The sequence below is a fragment of the Empidonax traillii genome, unplaced genomic scaffold (genome assembly GCF_003031625.1).
Source record: "Empidonax traillii isolate 1590-97213 ecotype Southwest subspecies unplaced genomic scaffold, ASM303162v1 scaffold231:size1146757, whole genome shotgun sequence".
Taxonomy (NCBI): Eukaryota; Metazoa; Chordata; class Aves; order Passeriformes; family Tyrannidae; genus Empidonax; species Empidonax traillii.
Genome location: NW_020955424.1, coordinates 1,090,919 through 1,108,754, shown reverse-complemented (window position 1 = coordinate 1,108,754; position 17,836 = coordinate 1,090,919). Strand labels below are relative to the sequence as shown.

Sequence of the window (17,836 nt, the reverse complement as noted above, 5' to 3'; positions counted from 1 at the left end):
AACTGAAGTAAACACAACCTAATCCTCTTGCATTGTGAAGGTGCAGAACAAAACATTTATACTGTCATTCTTTTTTGGTTTGATAATCTTTTAACAACTGTGATTTTATCTTTACTAACGGATGTAACCTGTGGTAAAGTGATTTGCATCTTTCACTTTTTCTAGAATAGTTGACATAGAAGTTTGTAGCTCCATTGTCTGAAAAAAAAATCAGCATAATACGTACAGAGCTTTATTTTTATGGTTTTTCAGTTGTCTGACACTGTCTTACTCTATGAGACATTTGATTCTTTTCAAGACATCTTTAGTTAGGCAGCTTTAAGACCTTGATTTTAGTTCATAGACAAGTATGTGTCATAGAAACCAATACGAAATTAGCTTAAGGCAACACTGTTAACAGCATGGCTCATTGGTCAGAATTGGTGCTGATGCTACTGCCAGCTCAGTGTTTTGTCTTACAAAGGGAAACCCCAGCATCACAGAGCTATCCATTCGCATCTGCACTTCTCAGAATCCCATCTTGGTAAATCTACCCAAATTACCATTTTGCGTGATGCCACAGAAGTCAACTACACGGGAGACACCTTTCAAAATACTAGATATGCCTGTTCTTTGGATAGGGGAAGGGTTTTTTTGGCAAGACTATGACCTAATTTTGGTAACTGTGGGTTTTTTTCTGTTGTCCTCCTTTAGTTGCTTGAGGGTCTGGATGACATCCTGGTATTTACCAGGAGTCAGAGGTGAAATTCACACTGGTGAGTATGAAGGCAGAATTTCCTTTCCAAAGCTATAATTTCCACACTTTTCTGCTCAGGAGCTTACAAGTCTTGTTTGGCACCATCGACTCACTCAGCACACTATTAAGGGCAAGAAGCCCAGTCTTTAACACTTATTTAACAGGGGTCAAATAAAGCATTAGCAGGCAAACTGCTGGCTCACCACCTGGACAGAAGCATGCTTTTTCTCTCACATTGATTCTGCTTCTTGTACTTTGCCTGACAAATTTGGAATAGGACTATTCTTTAATAACTGGACATCCACGCTGCGTGCAGCAGCTTCAGACTGTGTATCTCTATATCTGTACCAAAGAAGGAGCACTTTTAGAACCCATGTAGCTAGTGGGTTGTTTCTGCTCTCCACTGCATGTGGTGTGATTGACAAAGGTTGTGTCATGTGCTTTACCACAAGTGCACATATACCACATAGACTCTTCTGAGAGTTAAAGCATCACACACCAAGGGCAAGAACTGTGTTATCCTCTCTGAATTTCATTTTGCCTACCATACTTAAATATTAGTAGTATTTTACAGAGGATGCCACCTATTGCCTAGAGGTCAGAATAGTCAGAAGCTCCCACTACACCATCAGCAGAATAGGGACCTCACTTCCCTGACAGCTGGATGCCTTTACCAGCAACCCAGGGTCGTGGTCCATCTCTTTCTGTGAGCAACTTTCAAGGTCAGGCACGGGCTGGGCTGGAGATTTTGAGACTATACATTTGCATTTAAACACCTGGAGTCAACATCTTGTTTACTTTCCACCCCACAAGAGGCTGCCTTAAGCTAATCTTAGACGTCTAAAAAACTAGAAGTCTAAGTTTGAGCCGGTAACTTTATGCTCCTACTGTAGTTAATAAAGAGGAAGGTTATCAGGAAGCTATCAGACATCCAAGACAGGTTGAGCGTTCCTCTGTGGGTGCCCGTTTCTTCCTACCAGCTGCAAAGGGTGACCAGTTCAGACAGACACGGAACTTTTAGATGTATAAACTGGAGCAATGAGTCATGATCAAGATGTCCGCATCCCATCAGCACACACACGCAGACAAAAGCGTGGCTGAGAAACCCCGCAGCTCTCTACAGCGCCAAACTGCAGCTCTCCTGAAACTCACTGCAGATTTTAATAGCTGTCATCCATCCTAAAAATATATTTGCACCGCTTCGTACTACTGTGGCGTGTTGCGTGTTCTTTCCCCGGAGCTCCGGCGAATAGCAGGACCAACCGCTCCTCCTCGGGACACCCTCGGCTGCTCGGTACCTGGCCTGACGAACATATCTCCTTTTCAGTGCGCCCCTTCCCGGGCGGGGGTAATTCCCGCCGGGCCGAGCCCGCCCCTCCAGCTCGGCCCGGCCCGGCCCAGGGGGGAGGGAGGGAGGCCGGGCGAAAGGCGGCCCGGAGCCCGGCGCAGCGGCAGCGGGAGCAGCAGCAGCTCGCACCCCGCCGGCGGCTGCTCAGGCGGCGGGGGCAGGTGCGGGCGCTTCCGCGTCGCGCTGCGAGGAGGAGGAGAAGGAGGAGGAGGTGGCGGCGAGAGCGGGCGGGTGGCGCGGGCAGCGGCCCCGAGCCGGGCCGGCGTGCCCGTGGGCGTGCTCCCCGGCGGGGAGGACCGCCCGCCGCCCACATCCCCGCCGCCGCCGCCGATAACTTTGCCTCTCTGCAAAAAGCCGCCCTCCGGCAGCCAGAGTCGGCGGAGCACCGGCGGTCCGAGCCGCCCGCCGCAATGAAGGGCCGGCGGCGGTGGCGGGGCGAACACCGTCGCTTCGCCGCGGTGCTGGTGCTGTACACGCTGCTGCTGCTCCTTCTGGTGCCCTACGCTCTGGACTACGGGGCCAGGCGCGGGCGGACGGACGAGGAGCCGCTGCTGCGGCGCTGCCCCAGCCTGGAGGAGGCGCTGAGCGAGTGGGGCTGGGAACAGCGGCCGCCGCTGGACGAGGAAGAGGAGGAGGAAGATGAGGCGGGCACGGCCGGGGCGGCGGGGAACGGCAGCGCCGGGGCGACGGAGAAGCGGCACATTTACCTGCACGCTACCTGGCGCACGGGCTCCTCCTTCCTAGGGGAGCTCTTCAACCAGCACCCCGACGTTTTCTACCTCTACGAGCCCATGTGGCACCTGTGGCAGGCGCTCTACCCCGGGGACGCACTGAGCCTGCAGGGTGCCCTCCGCGACATGCTGCGCGCCCTCTTCCGATGCGACTTCTCCGTCCTGCGCCTCTACGCCGCCCCGCCCGCCCCCCGCGACCCGCTGGCCCCCGCCCCGCCCGCCGCCGACAACCTCACCACGGCCAGCATCTTCGGCTGGCGGACCAACAAGGTGATCTGCTCGCCGCCGCTCTGCCCCGCCGCCCCGCGGCCCCGCGGGGAGATCGGCCTCGTCGACGGCGCCGCCTGCGAGGAGAAGTGCCCGCCGCGGGCGCTGCGGGAGCTGGAGGCCGAGTGCCGCAAGTACCCGGTGGTGGTCATCAAGGACGTGCGGCTGCTGGAGCTGGGCGCGCTGCTGCCGCTGCTGCGGGAGCCGGGCCTCAACCTGCGGGTGGTGCAGCTTTTCCGCGACCCCCGCGCCGTCCACAACTCCCGCCTGAAGGCGCGGCAGGCGCTGCTGCGGGAGAGCGTCCAGGTGCTGCGGAGCCGCCACCGCGCCGAGCCGCGGGGGTCGCCCCGCCACCAGCAGCAGCATCTCCTGCTGCCGCCCGGGCTGCTGGGCGGCGGGCGGGCGTCGCAGCCGCAGCACCGGGCCGAGTTCTTCCTCGGCGGCGCGCTGGAGGTGATCTGCCAGGCTTGGCTCCGCGACCTGCTCCTGGCCCGCCGCGCTCCGGGCTGGCTCCGCCGCCGCTACACGCAGCTGCGCTACGAGGACCTGGTGCGGGAGCCCCGCGCCGAGCTGCGCCGCCTGCTGCGCTTCGCCGGGCTCACGGTGCCGCCCGCCCTGGAGGACTTCGTGCTCAACATGACCCGCGGAGCCGCCTACTCCTCCGACCGACCCTTCCTCATCTCCGCCCGCGACGCGCGGGAGGCCGTGCACGCCTGGCGGGAGCGCCTCAGCCGCCAGCAGGTGCGGCAGGTGGAGGCGGCGTGCGGCGAGGCCATGAGCATCCTCGCCTACCCCCTCAGCGGCGGCGACGCCCGGTAGCGCCCGCGCCCCGCGTCCCGGACGGGCCCGAGGGCAGGCGGGTGCTGTCGGGCAGAGCTGAGCGCGGGGGTTCACTGCTGGCACGGTGGGCGCTCCCTGGGGGCAGCCCCGGCTGAGGGACACCTGCCTTGCCTCGGGTGCAGGCAGCGCGGCAGGGTCCAGGCCCCCCCGCCCCGCTGTAGCTTCAGTGGGGCTGTGCAGGGCAAGGGGGGATGATTTATTTAAAAGAAGGGTTTGGTTTTGATGCCTCCGACTTGGAGGATGCATCAGTCTTGGAGCCATTTCAACTTGAAGCCGTGATCGTGTACAAAGCACAGATGTGCTTCCAAAAAAAAACTGCATCAAAGCTTAAAAATCCCCCAAATGAAGACTCTCAGCAAGGAACTAATAGGGCCTAGAGGGTGCTGCTGTGAGAGCGCTTCTGAGCACTGAAACACTCTCGGCTCTGTCCTTCCGCTATTGAAACACGTACCAAGAGGCTTCTGTGAAGTCGCTGCGGGGGTCAGTGGAGTCCTGGGTGGGCAGGAGGGTGCCTGCTTGGGGCAGGACTCGGGTCTTCTGCTCCCAACCTCCTCTGTGGGCACAGTCTCTTCCCCTGTGGGCTGCTGATGCTGTGGGGATGGGGCGCTTGCTGAGGGACAGGGAACCATGTCCAACTCTGTCCACCATTCTGAGCAGCAGGGTAAGCGGTTGTGCAGAGAGGGTGAGCATTCTCCTGCTTGCATGTTTCAAAGATGTTTGTGGCAGAAATCTTTGCTTTTCTAAAGCAATCTGTAATTCTTTTGAAAGCAGGATATTTTTTAATATGTACTGATACAGTTTGGTGATACTTATGTGAGATACAAGTGACTAATATATTTCTTTGGGACATGTGTAGGGTGACTGTAACTGGAAAACAAATGCTTGGTATTTCCATTTTGTTTTCTCAGTCAGATGAGAGAATCACTTTTCTTCCCTTGCTTCCGGGCTGACATATTGTGCGGTGCACAGGTTCCTCCTGGTCACATCCCTTCCGAACAATAACATCCTCTCAGCTGGCAACGCCTGGACAAAAGCAAATGTTTCCTAAGAGGCAAAGACAAATCAATCATGAAGTTCCTAAATAAAACCTTGTATTAAAAAAGGGAAAAAAGAAAACCCTCAAGTTTTATTTTAGATTTTAAAATTACATTTTCCTGCAAATATCCTTGTATGAGAAGGGTGTGCATGTGTGTGTATCTGTGAGTACCTTTGTTTCTTAATTTCTTAATGTGGTTAGAAGGTTCAGTTGTAATTTAGGGATGACGTTTCCTAAATTCATAGATACTGCTTTTGAGTCCATTACAGTCTGTCAGTGTTTAAACGGCCCCACAAGAGTGTACAGGATTATAGGGATGTTTACATGCAGTCCTCAAATACAACCCGAGAACATGAACTTCAAATTGAGGATAATCCAGGATCAGGAAAGAGGCAGCATTTATATAAAGTGCTGGAAATAAAGGCAGTTCAAAGATGTTATGTTTTCTCGGAGTAAACATTTCAACTGCATTGTAGGTTTTTGTGCTGAGTGTTGCGCTGTAAAGCATGTCCGTAGTTAGGACGAACGTTTATTTTAGCTCCTTTTCTTTCTTGACCTTCCCACCTGAGAGTATGTTGGCACAAGAAGCAGGTTTCTTTCATTTTATAACAGGAAAATGTACTCATAAAAATGTGTTTCAGCAAATCCGTCCATTTTCCAGTAGCGTGCTTCATATGATTCTGCATCCTGCGGTTTCTGTTTGAAGTAAAAATTTCAGGGGCTCATTTTGTGCTGGAACAACCTTGTGTATTATCTAAGGAATATTTCTGTATTTTCTCACAGTGCCTGTGACACCAAATTTGTCTCTGGCTCTTCTAGTGGCATTTAATAATGGTATTTGTGTAGATGGACAATACCTGTATTAATGCCTTGATAACCTGTGTCAGGTAACCTATTTTGGAAAGCTTTTCTGAGACGACACCCAGCCTGGCCTGTACTGACAGGTTTGGGAAAAAAAATAAGATTTTCATGCATGCCAAAAGATGATACGGTACTTATTTTCTTACATTAGATGGGAGATTAAAATCCAGTATATCTTGCTGATTTGTTCTTAGCTAGTTGCAGTCACAGAATTGTAGGATGCAACTGTTAAACATTTGCTTCACCTCAGCAGGGAATCTCATCTCGCTGTTTCGAGTGGTAAATGTCTTTCATACACGTAGTTTCACTTACAATCATTCATCATGATAAAGAAAGAAGTGTGGCCATCTAGCTTAACTTGATTCTTATAGCTGGAAAGAAATGCACTAATTATTCAGTACTTTCTGAAGCAGTTTCCATATCTGAACTATGAAGATGGTGAAGAGTCTAGAGGGGAAGCCACACGAGGAGTGTCAGAGGCCACTTGATTTGATCAGCCTGGAGAAGAAGAGACTGAGGGGAGACCTCATAGCAACTTACCTCTTCCTTCACCAGGGGAAGAAGAGGGGCAGAGATTGATCTCTTCTCTGCGGTGACAAGTTAAATGACATGAGGGAACAGCATGAAGCTGTGTCGTTTGGGGGGGGTTAGGTTGGATATTAGGAAAAGGTTTTTACCCAGAGAGTGGTTGGGCACTGGAACAGGCTCCCCAGGGAAGTGGTCACAGCACCAAGCCTGACAAAGTTCAAGAAGTATTTGGACAATGCTCTCAGGCACACAGTGTGACTTGGGGATGGTCCTGTGAAGGGCCAGGAGTTGGACTTGGATGATCCTTGTGGGTCCATTCCAACTCAGAGTATTCTATGATTCTATGATAGATGCATTTTCTGTATCAAAAATTATTTCTATCAACAAAAGTTGTTCACTAGCACAATTGCTCTTCATTAGTGATTAATATTTTCTTTCACCCTAAGCTGTTCTTGTAGGGTTGTTTTTTCTTAATTTTTGTATAGTGCAAAAAGGGCTCTGTTGGGCAAAGTGTACAAAATATAGCAAGTGCAATTTGTGGTTTGTATTCAGGGCACCTGAGTTCATTAGCAAACTCTTCTAAAAATCCACAGGGGATATCCAAAGCTGAAAAAGGAGTGAGTAGCCCAGAGTGGCATCTTAGAGTAGTATCTGCAAGAGTATATAAGGCTGGATGACAATTAAGCGCTTAATGACTGATGGTGTGACGTGTGCTTCGGTCACTAGAAGGAGGACACTGTCACTGTCCAAGGAGGACAGCTAGGCCTCACCAAAAAAATGCACCCCGTTTTTCTCTTCAGGGTGTTTTGATGACATGAGAAAACATTGTTCAGGATGCTTACAGCATATACTTGTTGGTCCTGAAACTCAGACCTTGAAGGAAAAACAAATGTACTGTCAAATATCAGTGTTGGTACTTACCTGAAAAGACAGAAAAGGTCTGATTAGGATGATCAGCATGAAGTTTCATTGGCAGAGGTCTTTGGAAGTAAGTAGAACTTGCTGTGAAAGCAAGACACCCGTGGTTAGACTGCATTTTGAGAACAGCTGGACATTTATGGCTTGGCCATTTTGAAGTAAAGTCACACTTCTACTAAATGATGTAGGAAACAGAACTCTAATGGTCTTTTAGAGCAGAGGATGGCATGGTAAGCAAAGGAATAGTAAACACATTTTTATAGCCAGCCTGAACTTGGCAAACTTAGAGGGCAGGACTTTGCCATAGAGTTGTAGTAGTTCAGGCTGAGATTTGTGAAACTTACCCACTTGTGCTACATTACATATAATGGGTGAACAACTTTAATGTATTAAAAAGTCATAGTGGGAAATGGGTGCAAAACTGACAACTCCTCACAAGACTTATTTCTGTCACGTTTTTACTTTTAGTTGTCACACATCTACCTTAAGAGAGGTAGAAATTTGAGTACTGTAATTATTCATAAAATGCTGTAATATTTCCACACTGGAATTGTTAATTGCTCTTTTACAACATCATCTGTGGTTTAAATTGTTTCTTTCAAGGAGGCAAACTATGCTGACATACTTTTGGGAAGTGCTGAAAGTCCAGGGCCAAGAAATACTTGGCCTCTGCCTTAATTTTACTCCTTAGAACATTACTGATGGAGTCCTTGTAGATATCCACAGTACATACTTGCATACTTCAGGTGCAATAGAAGTAGTTTAGTATCAGTTGCAGTATTTAACAGAAGTGTTAGAATGGTTGTGGGGTTACTTATTTAACAATTTCAGTATTGCATGGGTCATTTTAGCCCCCACCCTCCCCATCAGCTTGTGCATCAAGAAAAGTCCTGAGTTTCTGCATTAAGTTCTCAATATCACCACTTTCAGTAAAGACCAATGATAGGAAATATGTGCAGAGTTTCTGGGTTTGTTATGGTAGTGCAAATAAACAAGTAAAGCCCTGAGAGCCAGCAAGCCCAACAGCATGTTCTGTTCCTTTCTTGAACACAAAGAGCTGTCGCTGAGACTCTCTGATGGTGCATGTCATTTTTCAGAGTCACTATACAGTCCGTGCAGCACTGGGACTACCTTAGGTGTTATTTTGTCATTCCTATTTAACTTGACACGACACCTACTGCCATGGAGAATGATACAGGAAAAGTACAATTGTCAGACTTCTCACTAGCAGTTTTCAACACCCCATTGGTGGTGTGTGTGTGTGAGAGGAGAGGGTCCAGATTGTCCTTGGCTGTGATTTAAAGAGATGAATGTTAGATCCAAACTCGTTGAGGTGGTGGGTTTCAGCAATGAAGGGACCAGTTGTTTGTTGCTGAGGCATATCTCTGGCAGTCTTAGCTCTGGACAACAAGTTGGAAGCAGATTTTAATGTTTTAGGACTTGGAATCTGTCTAGGTATTAAGTACTGGGAAATTCTTGCTTCCAGCACCGAGGTGTTAAGCTCTGCTGCTAACCTACGGCACCATTTCTTGGTGTTAAATGGGAATTCAGGCCTTCCCTGGCATTTCCAAACTTATTGCCCTAACTGTCCAGCTTCACCTGTACATAGGCTGAAGCTTTTTGTCATGGGCTTAAGGTTCAAGGCTCTTTAAGGGAATTTCAGTTGAAATAGTACATATTCTTTTGGACTTAAGATGCGTCTAGCATGTGGTGGCCTTTTGTCTGTGTTCAAATACTCCTGAAGATACTTCTTTCAAATCATTTGTCACTTCAGTGCTTTGGGACAGGAACTCCAGTTTGGGTAGGGGAAATGATCTCTGTGTAGAGGATGTTTGTTTTGGTTTGGGGTTTTTTTCTTTTTTTTTTTTACCTCTGCCTTCTATTCTGATTTGGCCAAATATATTAATGTTCGTATAAAATGGATAGCATGTGTTCAGTAAAAGTGGTTTTGGTATGTGTGTATATCTTTATTTTATACCAAATAAAGTCTGCATTGGTTTTATCTCCACTGAGCATGCACAAACCTCTTTCTTTCCCGTAGAGCACACGGTGTGGTACAAGACATACGGCAGTGGGAATCCAAAGCATGTGACTATGGCAGAGGCTGCAGCACTGGGGCTGAGCAGGGAGGAGTCTGCCTTTTCTGGTTCCCACTGATCCCTTCTCCCCTAGCCCACTTTTCTTGTTGTTGGTATTCCTAAGGAAGGCTCCCAAAGCAAATTCTCAGCTTTCTGGTGCTTAAATAATGTGAAGTACTGTAGGTGAGAGAGAGAAGACACTGATGACAGATGGGGTAAACATGAGGGGATGGGGAAAGGAATTACCTTTAAGTTGTAGAAAGTGGGATTTTTTGGGCGGATAGTTTGGATGTGAGAGGGATGAGGAACTGGGATTTGATGAGTAGGAGCAGCTGTAAATTGTGACTGGTTTAATTAGAAAAGGCAGCTAGGAGTATGTGTGAGGGAAGGAAGGAACATGGAGAGAGCAAGCTGGGAGCAGAAGAAGGGACCAAGAACTGCAGAGCTGCAGTGAAGTGCTGGGAATTGCCTGAGGACATTGCTGAGGAGACAGAGGGGGAAACCTCAGGAGGATGGGGGGTGAGTTTGAGTCCGAACCGCAGGGGGAAAACTGGAAGCTCTTCCCATGTCTCAGTTCAAATGCCTGTGCAGACAACTGGCACTGCACCAGCCCCCCGGGTGGAGTGCTGCTCCACAGGGCAATGGTGACTTGCCTTCTGCTACAACTTTTTCAGCCCACACAAACACATTTCTTCTGCAAACCAGACTCCTATCTTTCCCTGAATTCTGTAAGGAATTTATTACCTCTTCCCCCCGCTCTCCTGGCAGCATCACAGTGGGATGCATGGGAGGAAGAGCTCTCTTGCAAAATGGAAGTTTTAAAGCTTAAACTTGTAAAAATAAAGTCTTTGCCCACCTCCTTCCAGTGTCAGGCTCAGCTTGGGAGCACAAGGGGTAATGTGAGAGCTGTCTCATCCAGCTGCCTTTGCCTGAGCTGCATTTGGGAGTGCCTTTGCAGCTGCCAGAACAGAGGAGCCTGGAGGAGGTCCTTGTCCATGTCCTTGGTTCAAGTGACAGATGTTTGCATACAGGATTTAAAAGTCTCAGTTCTAGCAGTGACTCATGTGCATATCACTGATACCTATTGTTTTCGGTATGAGCTTTTCAAAAAATGCCAGGAAACCTCTTGTATATGCACACTGTTACAGAGACAATCAATGTTGCTGCAAAGTCAAGCACTGAAGGAGTCTGTGTCTGCTGCCTCCCTTTTCATGCTCCTTATCCGTCACTGTGTTGTTTTTTTCTCCGCTGTAGCACTTGGTCAACACTCAAGGCTGGACATGCCTGGGGCAGGACTGGATCGTGCAACACGTCTGGCACCACGAGCATTGCCCGGTCTGTGCCAGAAGTTAGAAAGCGTGCAGGAATCTGGTGGCAGAGTGAAGGAGGTGAAAGGATGGAGGCAGTATCTCATGGCTGAGGTATTCAAAAGCTCTCAGAGGAACTGGGCTCAGTCCCTGGTGCCACATTGTCTGTGAGATGGTGGACAAATAAGTTAGCTTTTCTGAAGAGGCCAAGTCCGTATCAGGCTGACCAAAGCTGAGCGACACCTCTGGTATGCAGAAGTTGGCTTTGCAGAACTGCTGTAGCAGCAGTCAGTTGTGCAGGTGTGCCTGGTCAGGGGGCAGCAGTGGCTCATGGACCGAGTGACTCTGAACCCCTGAGTGAGCTAGTTGTGAAAAGGGCAAATGTGCAGTGGCACTAACATGTTCTCTGCTCTAGCCATCCAACCCCCAAGTGAATGAATTCATATTTTTAAGAGATACAGAGAAATGTCAAGTGAAATAACAGCCCTCTGTCTTGGAGAAGATCAAGATGTGTGGTTTATTTAGTCTCAAAGTCAAGGTTGAAAGAGGACAGTGGTGCACAGCAGCAAGAACAGCAGTGTGGGAGAGAGGTAATCAAGCTATGAACAATACTGGCATAAGAACAGATTTTGTACATCAGCAGTGAATCACTTCAGCCTGGAAGCTAGAACAAGATGGGGATTTGTTTAACCATGAGAACAGCATGGCAGGAAGGGATGGAAAAAAAGACACAACTCATTTTAAAAGACAGCTCCTATAATTTAGAAACAGAAAGGAACTGATATGGTAGACTATCATATTATGGCAAGATACGAAGCTATGTGGTCCAGGAGCCCTGTAATCCATGGAAAGTTCTGTACAGAGTGCTGAAGTCTCCTGAAAAATCAGCTTTAATGTAGAAAAAGACTTGAGCCCCAATTTAAAGATGCTTTGTACATTTTGGTTTTGCTCTGTGAAAAAGAGGCAATGCTGACTTCCATGGAAACGTTGTTAAATAGTTTGTTTTGGAGTACTCTGCAATAGATTAGTGTCTCATAACATTTCCTATGAGGAAATCTGGTAATTGTGCCTTTGCCAGTATTTGAATAAAAAATATTGGAGCTGTAGAATAAATCAAGAGAGCACAAACCCCACACCATTAACCCAGTATTTTTTGCCCCTTTTTTTTTTAAGGTGAGAGGAGCTGAGGGGAAAGGAGAGGTGGGGTGTGCTTGTGTAAGCAAAGGCTGTGTGGTTGTTCACTTGCAATGGTTAGAAATCCCAGCTGTGCCAGCAAGTGCAGGGTGTGGGGCCACACAGCTCTAGCACTGCCCTCGCTGTGGTTGAGATGTCTTTAATGCTTTGCCATACAGCTGTGAAATGATTAGCCCCTCGTTTATTTATGCACAGGCATGAAACTAGTTTCAGGTGTGCTCTGGATAGCATTTAAAGTGCAGCACTTGTTAAAAATAATGAAAAAGGGCTGCAGGAGATTAGGCCAAGTACAGCAGAGGCCTCTCTGATGGAAGGTTTGGAAATATTTCCTTGGCTTTTCACAGTCATTTAAGCTGCTGCTTGAGCAAGGATGACTTGAGTGAGTTGTTGTGGGTGTTTCCCTGCCTGTTTTTTTTCTTTCTTTCTTTCTTTCTTTTTTTTTTTTTTTTTTTTAAATAAAGCCAGTTTAGGAATAATTAGTGATACTTAGCTCTATCTCAAATGGATGTAGAGAGGACAGGATGGGACATTTGCTACCTGTCCCAAGCTGTCCTTAAAATCATTAATGATGAAAACTTCATATCCTCCATTAGTCATTTACTCCATTATGTCAGTATGTCCACTGTTAAAAACTGTTCTCAATCATCTGTTTGAATCATTCTTGATTCAGTTTAAGCCTGTGACTTGTCTTACTGGATGCAGAAAACAGCATATTGCCATTGCTCTATGCTAACTTGTTCTTGTCACAAGCAAATAACTGTAGGATTCCTTTTTTACACAACAAACCCTCCCAGCTATTCAGCTTTTAAGACCATTCGTTTCCAATTCAGGTCTCAATTTTACAGTTTTTGTTTTGATACAGCACTTTGATTTGTTCATCCATCATCATATTGATCAACTTCCATACATAAGTCCTAGTTCTGTCTTGATGCAATTAGATCAGATAAACATTTCAGTCATTTATACAACCTCAGTTTCTTGCATAAAAAGAGGTGCTTTTGTTTACCTGAAAATTGGTTTTGGATGTTCACAAAGGTTTTTATGTCCAAGATGTGGAAAATGGTAGAAAGCAGGACCCAGACTTCATTTGCTTATTTCTGATGGAGTGAGTGACTGTGGTTTTATACTCTGTAGTAAATGAGAAGCTGCTTTAGCTTGAATTTCATTTTGTACCTTAAATTGTTCATTTGAGGCCATATCTTCCTATTGAGTCTCTGAAATTCTTTGTAAAGTACTTGTGCTAGTGGGGCTAGTTGGCTCTTCTAAGAACTTAGTTACATTCAGATTGGATGATGATGATAATAATAATATTTAGCCAATATTTCTAAAACTTTGTTCTTTAATGGAAAAGGAGTTAAAATCTTGACTAGTAGTAGAGGGTATGTGTAGCTGCCTTGATACTTCTGCACTAGAAAATGGCCATCCTGGTGCTTTTGGATCCCCACCATAATGTGTAAATGTGTTGCTTGTAAACTGGTGATGCTAACCTTGAAGGAAGCAGCTAGTAAGCAGTTTTAAGACTGCATAAACTTGACTTCTTTCTAAATTGAGTTTCAGGTTCCTTGGAACTGCCAAAGTGTGTCTGGTCATGCCTGTATCTACAGCTTCACAAATTCCCACCAGGAGTAATTCCAGTACGGAGGTACAGAGTTCCTGAGGGCTGACCCCAGAGCACTCTTCAGCAGGCAGAGGCAGAGAAAAAAAATTCCTTTACTGGCTGCAGATCAGGTGAGTGATGCCCCCGTCCTCATGGCAAAAATCCTGTCCTTCAGAAGAGAGTTAGGTTATGCCTTTAACAAACATTATTTTAAAAATCTCTACTATTGCATGGAAGAAAAGGTCCAGGGATAAGTGGGAGAGAAGTCTCTTGTGATCTGTTACAGAACAGCTAGAAAAATTTCAAGCTAGACATTTAATTAATAAAACTTTTTCATCTTCTAACGATGCTTTGATCTGGGGAATGCACAAGCAGCGTAGGGCCCTACAGAATAATTCCCGAGACTTATTTCTGAATGCCTGCAGGTCTTCATCACTGCTCTGCCCATGAAATGTTCATTACAATTTCATTACAATTTTACCAGTAAAGGTAAAAACCATCTAGGGAAGGTGGTAGTTACTCCTTAAACTAAACCAGCTGTAGTATTAGAAGTATCTAACTGTAAGCAGTAATTTGCATCCTTTGAACTCCTTTATATCCTGACTTGACAGTTAGGTTTTGGAATAACAGCCAAAAGGTAAAATTAGGTTGATATTGTAACCAAGTGCTTTCATACATGCACAGTATTATTCTCCAAATAAAGTGTAAAACTCAACTAGGAAAAGAATTCACACCCATCTTTGCAGAGTTTGTGGATTAAAGGCCCAGTATGGACCACCTTCCTTTTTTGAAGCTTTTTGAATATTTTTTTTTCCTTTATTTACTGCTGCCTCTGCCTCACACAACTATAGCATCTGTATTGAAGCACGCAGCTATGGATAGCTTTTAGTACCCTGAGGGTAGTTTTGTTTACATTTGACCATCACATTGGAACAGCTAATTCCCTGCTAGTGAAGGGACAACCATGGGACAACCATGGAAATTTGCTGGCATTCCTTTCTCTTCCCTTTCTAAATACCAATAGCCAGGGTAAATAATATCTCATCCTGTTTATTTTTCCAGTAGGGTTTTACCAATATAGGTGTTATCTGTGCCTGAGGAGACTTTCTCCCATGATCAATAAAGATGAAACTGCACTGTGCATCCTGGGCTCCCCTCTCTTTCACTGTCTGAAGCTGCTCAACACCACTGCTTCTCTGGGGTCTAAACCTAAGCTCCTGCTGTTGGCTGAAGGGCCTATGAGCTGGTTTCAGCTGGGGTAGAGTTAATTTTCTTCAGAGCAGCTACTTTGGGGCTGTGTTTTGGATCTGTGCTGGAAACAGTGTTGATAACACTGCTATTGCTGAACAGTGCTTGCACAGAGTCAAGGCCTTTTCTGCTCCTCACCCCGCCAGTGAGGAGTCTGGGCGGGCTCAAGGAGCTGGGAGGGGACACAGCCAGGACAGCTGACCCCAACTGGCACAGTAGAGTGAAAACTAAAAGCACTATTGGAAAGACGAGGTTGGAAGTTCTGGAAAAAGACAGGTACATTTCAGTGCTAGGGTTGGTACTGAAAATTTCAATGCGATAAACCAGATTTCTCTCTAGCTGGGGCATGTGTTTACTTACTTAACATTTCAAGAATAAAGCATGTTTTCAAGATAGCTGTAGTCTTACCTCGTGTTATGATTCCATTTTTCAGATCTTTTGTAATCATTTAGTATTTAAATTCTATTTCTTGTCCCATAACAAGAGAGTAGACTTGATTTTGTTTAAGATTTTTAGTAGTGATGGATTTGATAATTTTATTTCATTGATCAAATGGTTCAGGATATGAAGTGTATTTAGAGATAGTCACATTTTCAAGCATTATCCTACATAAATCTGAATATATTCTTTAAAAAAAACTCTAACTCCTAACTTCAAAACCACACATGGTTTATGTTACTTCAAATGCTTTGCAGAAATCACTTTGTCCTGGAGTGGGGATTAGTTTGGCAGGAATGGTTTTTGTTTTGTGAACTCACTCTTGGTTAGGAAAAATAAGAAGTAATTTGATTAACAAAATTCAGTTGCTTTGAAAATATTGAACTCAGTCATAGTAGAGGTGCCCTAGTCTTGGAACAGAAGCAATGTCAGATTGATAAACATCCTTTATTGATTATATTTAAGAATACACAGAGTGACAGGGGCAAAGGAAGTCAGCGTGCAGAGTGTCTGTAGCTCTTCAAGCAGAGTTTAATTCTGATCACCATCTCCTTTCATTATTTCCACTCCTCCCTTGTTTGATGCAGTTCAAATATTCAGCTGATATTACCATACTGAAAATTTACCGACCACTTTTAAAAATTTTTATTTTTAGAAGGAAGGTCCTTCATATTTAAAGAAAACGTATTACAAAACCAAAAGAAGAATTATTTACTTGGGTTGGACAACAGAAAAAAAAATATTGAAAGTAAGTAGCGTTAAAAGCACTGATTCTTGGTCTTCCTGAACAAAGGGACCCTGTGGTTGAGACAGGAAATAACTATACTTTCTGTAGATCTCAGTTTTCCAGGATAACAGTTGGTAAAGTTGGAGAAGAGCCCCTTTCTCATTAAATAACAGTTCTGAATTTCATAACTCATCTGGTTACAAGCTTACAGATTCTAAAACCTACTTATTCCAGTAGAGCCCAATATGCCCCTCACTTTCAGGCTCACTGCAGAGCTTCCCTTCTTGACTAGAGGATGAACTTCAGAGCAGGTGGCAGTTTGCTCTCCCTGAAAGCAATCAGAGGTACCTGTGCTGCCTCACTGGCAGGTGCATGCTTTGCATATATGGCATGATGGCAAACAACAAAAATCACACTACCAAATGTGGAGCATCCATACCCTTGAGCCAAACTTTTTGCCTGGAAAGGATCAAGATCTACTTCCTAAAACAAATTCACTCTCACTGGAAGTGAGTTTGATGAGAATGGAAAAGTACAGTCAAAATGCAACAACTCGTAATGACTAGAGGCACTGCTTCCAACTATTCATACAGAAATCAGACAACAAGCATAGTGTAAGATGGGTTTCACATCCTTTTAACTGGAACTGCAATATTTCATGTTCAGATTTGCTGACTCTGTGAGTTGTACTGCCATCAGAAGTTCTAGAAGCCAGTTACTCCATGAGAAGTACAGCAAAGCCCTCAGATTGCATCACTGGGAAGAGGACGACTGTTCCCACTCAGAGAAGGTCACACTGTGAGTAGAAGCCTTGCCAATAATTCAATAAACTACCAAGGAGTGCTGATTTCTTCAGTGTTCTTATGGAAAAAGAGCGAGGCACAAGGGAAATATTTATCCTGAGGTATAAGTTCCTGTTTTCATTATACTGAAAAATAACCCCAGTGTTTACTGATTGCTACAGTAGAAAACTCTTTATTTTTTATGCAATTAGTGAGATTTTGGTGTAAAATACATGGTAAGATTATGCAAGACAAATAAGACTGTCCTCTTGTATCTTGCACTGGAACTGGCACTCTGCCTAAGCTTCACCTCAGTAAGAAGAAATGGAAAGATGAAATACTTTACTGACATGTAACAGTAACACTATGTTCATACCTAACCTGGAACTTGATGACAGAGCAGGGGCTCCAAACAGCACTAACATTTCTCCTCTTGAGAAAGGGATGCTTGGGTGAAGCCTCAGGTGGCTCAAACAAAGCTGAAATTACTGCAGTATCTTATCCATACGAAAGAATGTTTAGCCAAGTGTGTACACAAATCAGCCAGTGACAAAATGCCCAGCAGGTGTTTATTCTCCATCCTCCATTACTACTATCCCTGCAACATGCAGAGCTTTCACAATATTTCGGTTTTTTCTCTCTTCCCCATCGCTTGCTGTGTAGCCTCGTTAGGATACTGAGCTCCCAAACTAGGGCTCAGAGCACCTGCATGCCACTGGTGGGCCGAAGACCAAGAAATCAGACCCTAGCACTGCAGAGAGTTGCTGTCTTCCTTACATCCTCACCACTTTAACTGCAAATATCGAAAGGACGGTTGTCGCTGTAGCTGTCAACACGATGAAGAGGCTGTATCAAGGGATACAGTACTATAGTCCACTTCTGCAAACCTCTGCTTACAGTAATTGCCTCAGCGTCGTTAAAGACATTTGGCGAAGCAGGACCTACTTTCTTGCTTTTACAAGAAACAGTGTTTATCTCTCAGGATAGGACTCATAATTACAGCCCTCCCTGACAGCGTTTGGACCACCCCCAACTTGAACCTATCGTACCATGCAGGCTTTAGGTGCCTCAAGGGAACTGAAGTGCCAGAAGTTTTGGACATCTGCCACGGCAGTCTGAGGGCAGCATGATATGCTTTGGATACCTGTTGTTTTCTTGTGTTTGAAGTAACCTTAAGACACTTCCCGCAACCTTACTGGT

The 17,836-nt window shown here is 45.8% G+C and overlaps 1 protein-coding gene and 1 long non-coding RNA gene across 2 annotated transcripts; one reads left to right on the top strand and one right to left on the bottom strand.

Moving 5' to 3' along the window:
• Positions 1-1,501: 1,501 nt before the first annotated feature.
• On the bottom strand, positions 1,502-16,944 carry LOC114059538. The gene is made up of 3 exons (XR_003571690.1): positions 16,359-16,944; positions 15,046-15,048; positions 1,502-1,512 (listed from the first exon to the last, which is right to left on the bottom strand). It is a non-coding gene; the product is annotated as an uncharacterized LOC114059538 (long non-coding RNA).
• Positions 2,439-4,227, top strand: CHST7 (carbohydrate sulfotransferase 7). The gene has a single exon (XM_027888097.1). It carries the CDS (start codon positions 2,495-2,497, stop codon positions 3,899-3,901), a length of 1,407 nt encoding a protein of 468 aa, XP_027743898.1. The 5' UTR covers positions 2,439-2,494; the 3' UTR covers positions 3,902-4,227.
• Positions 16,945-17,836: the final 892 nt, after the last annotated feature.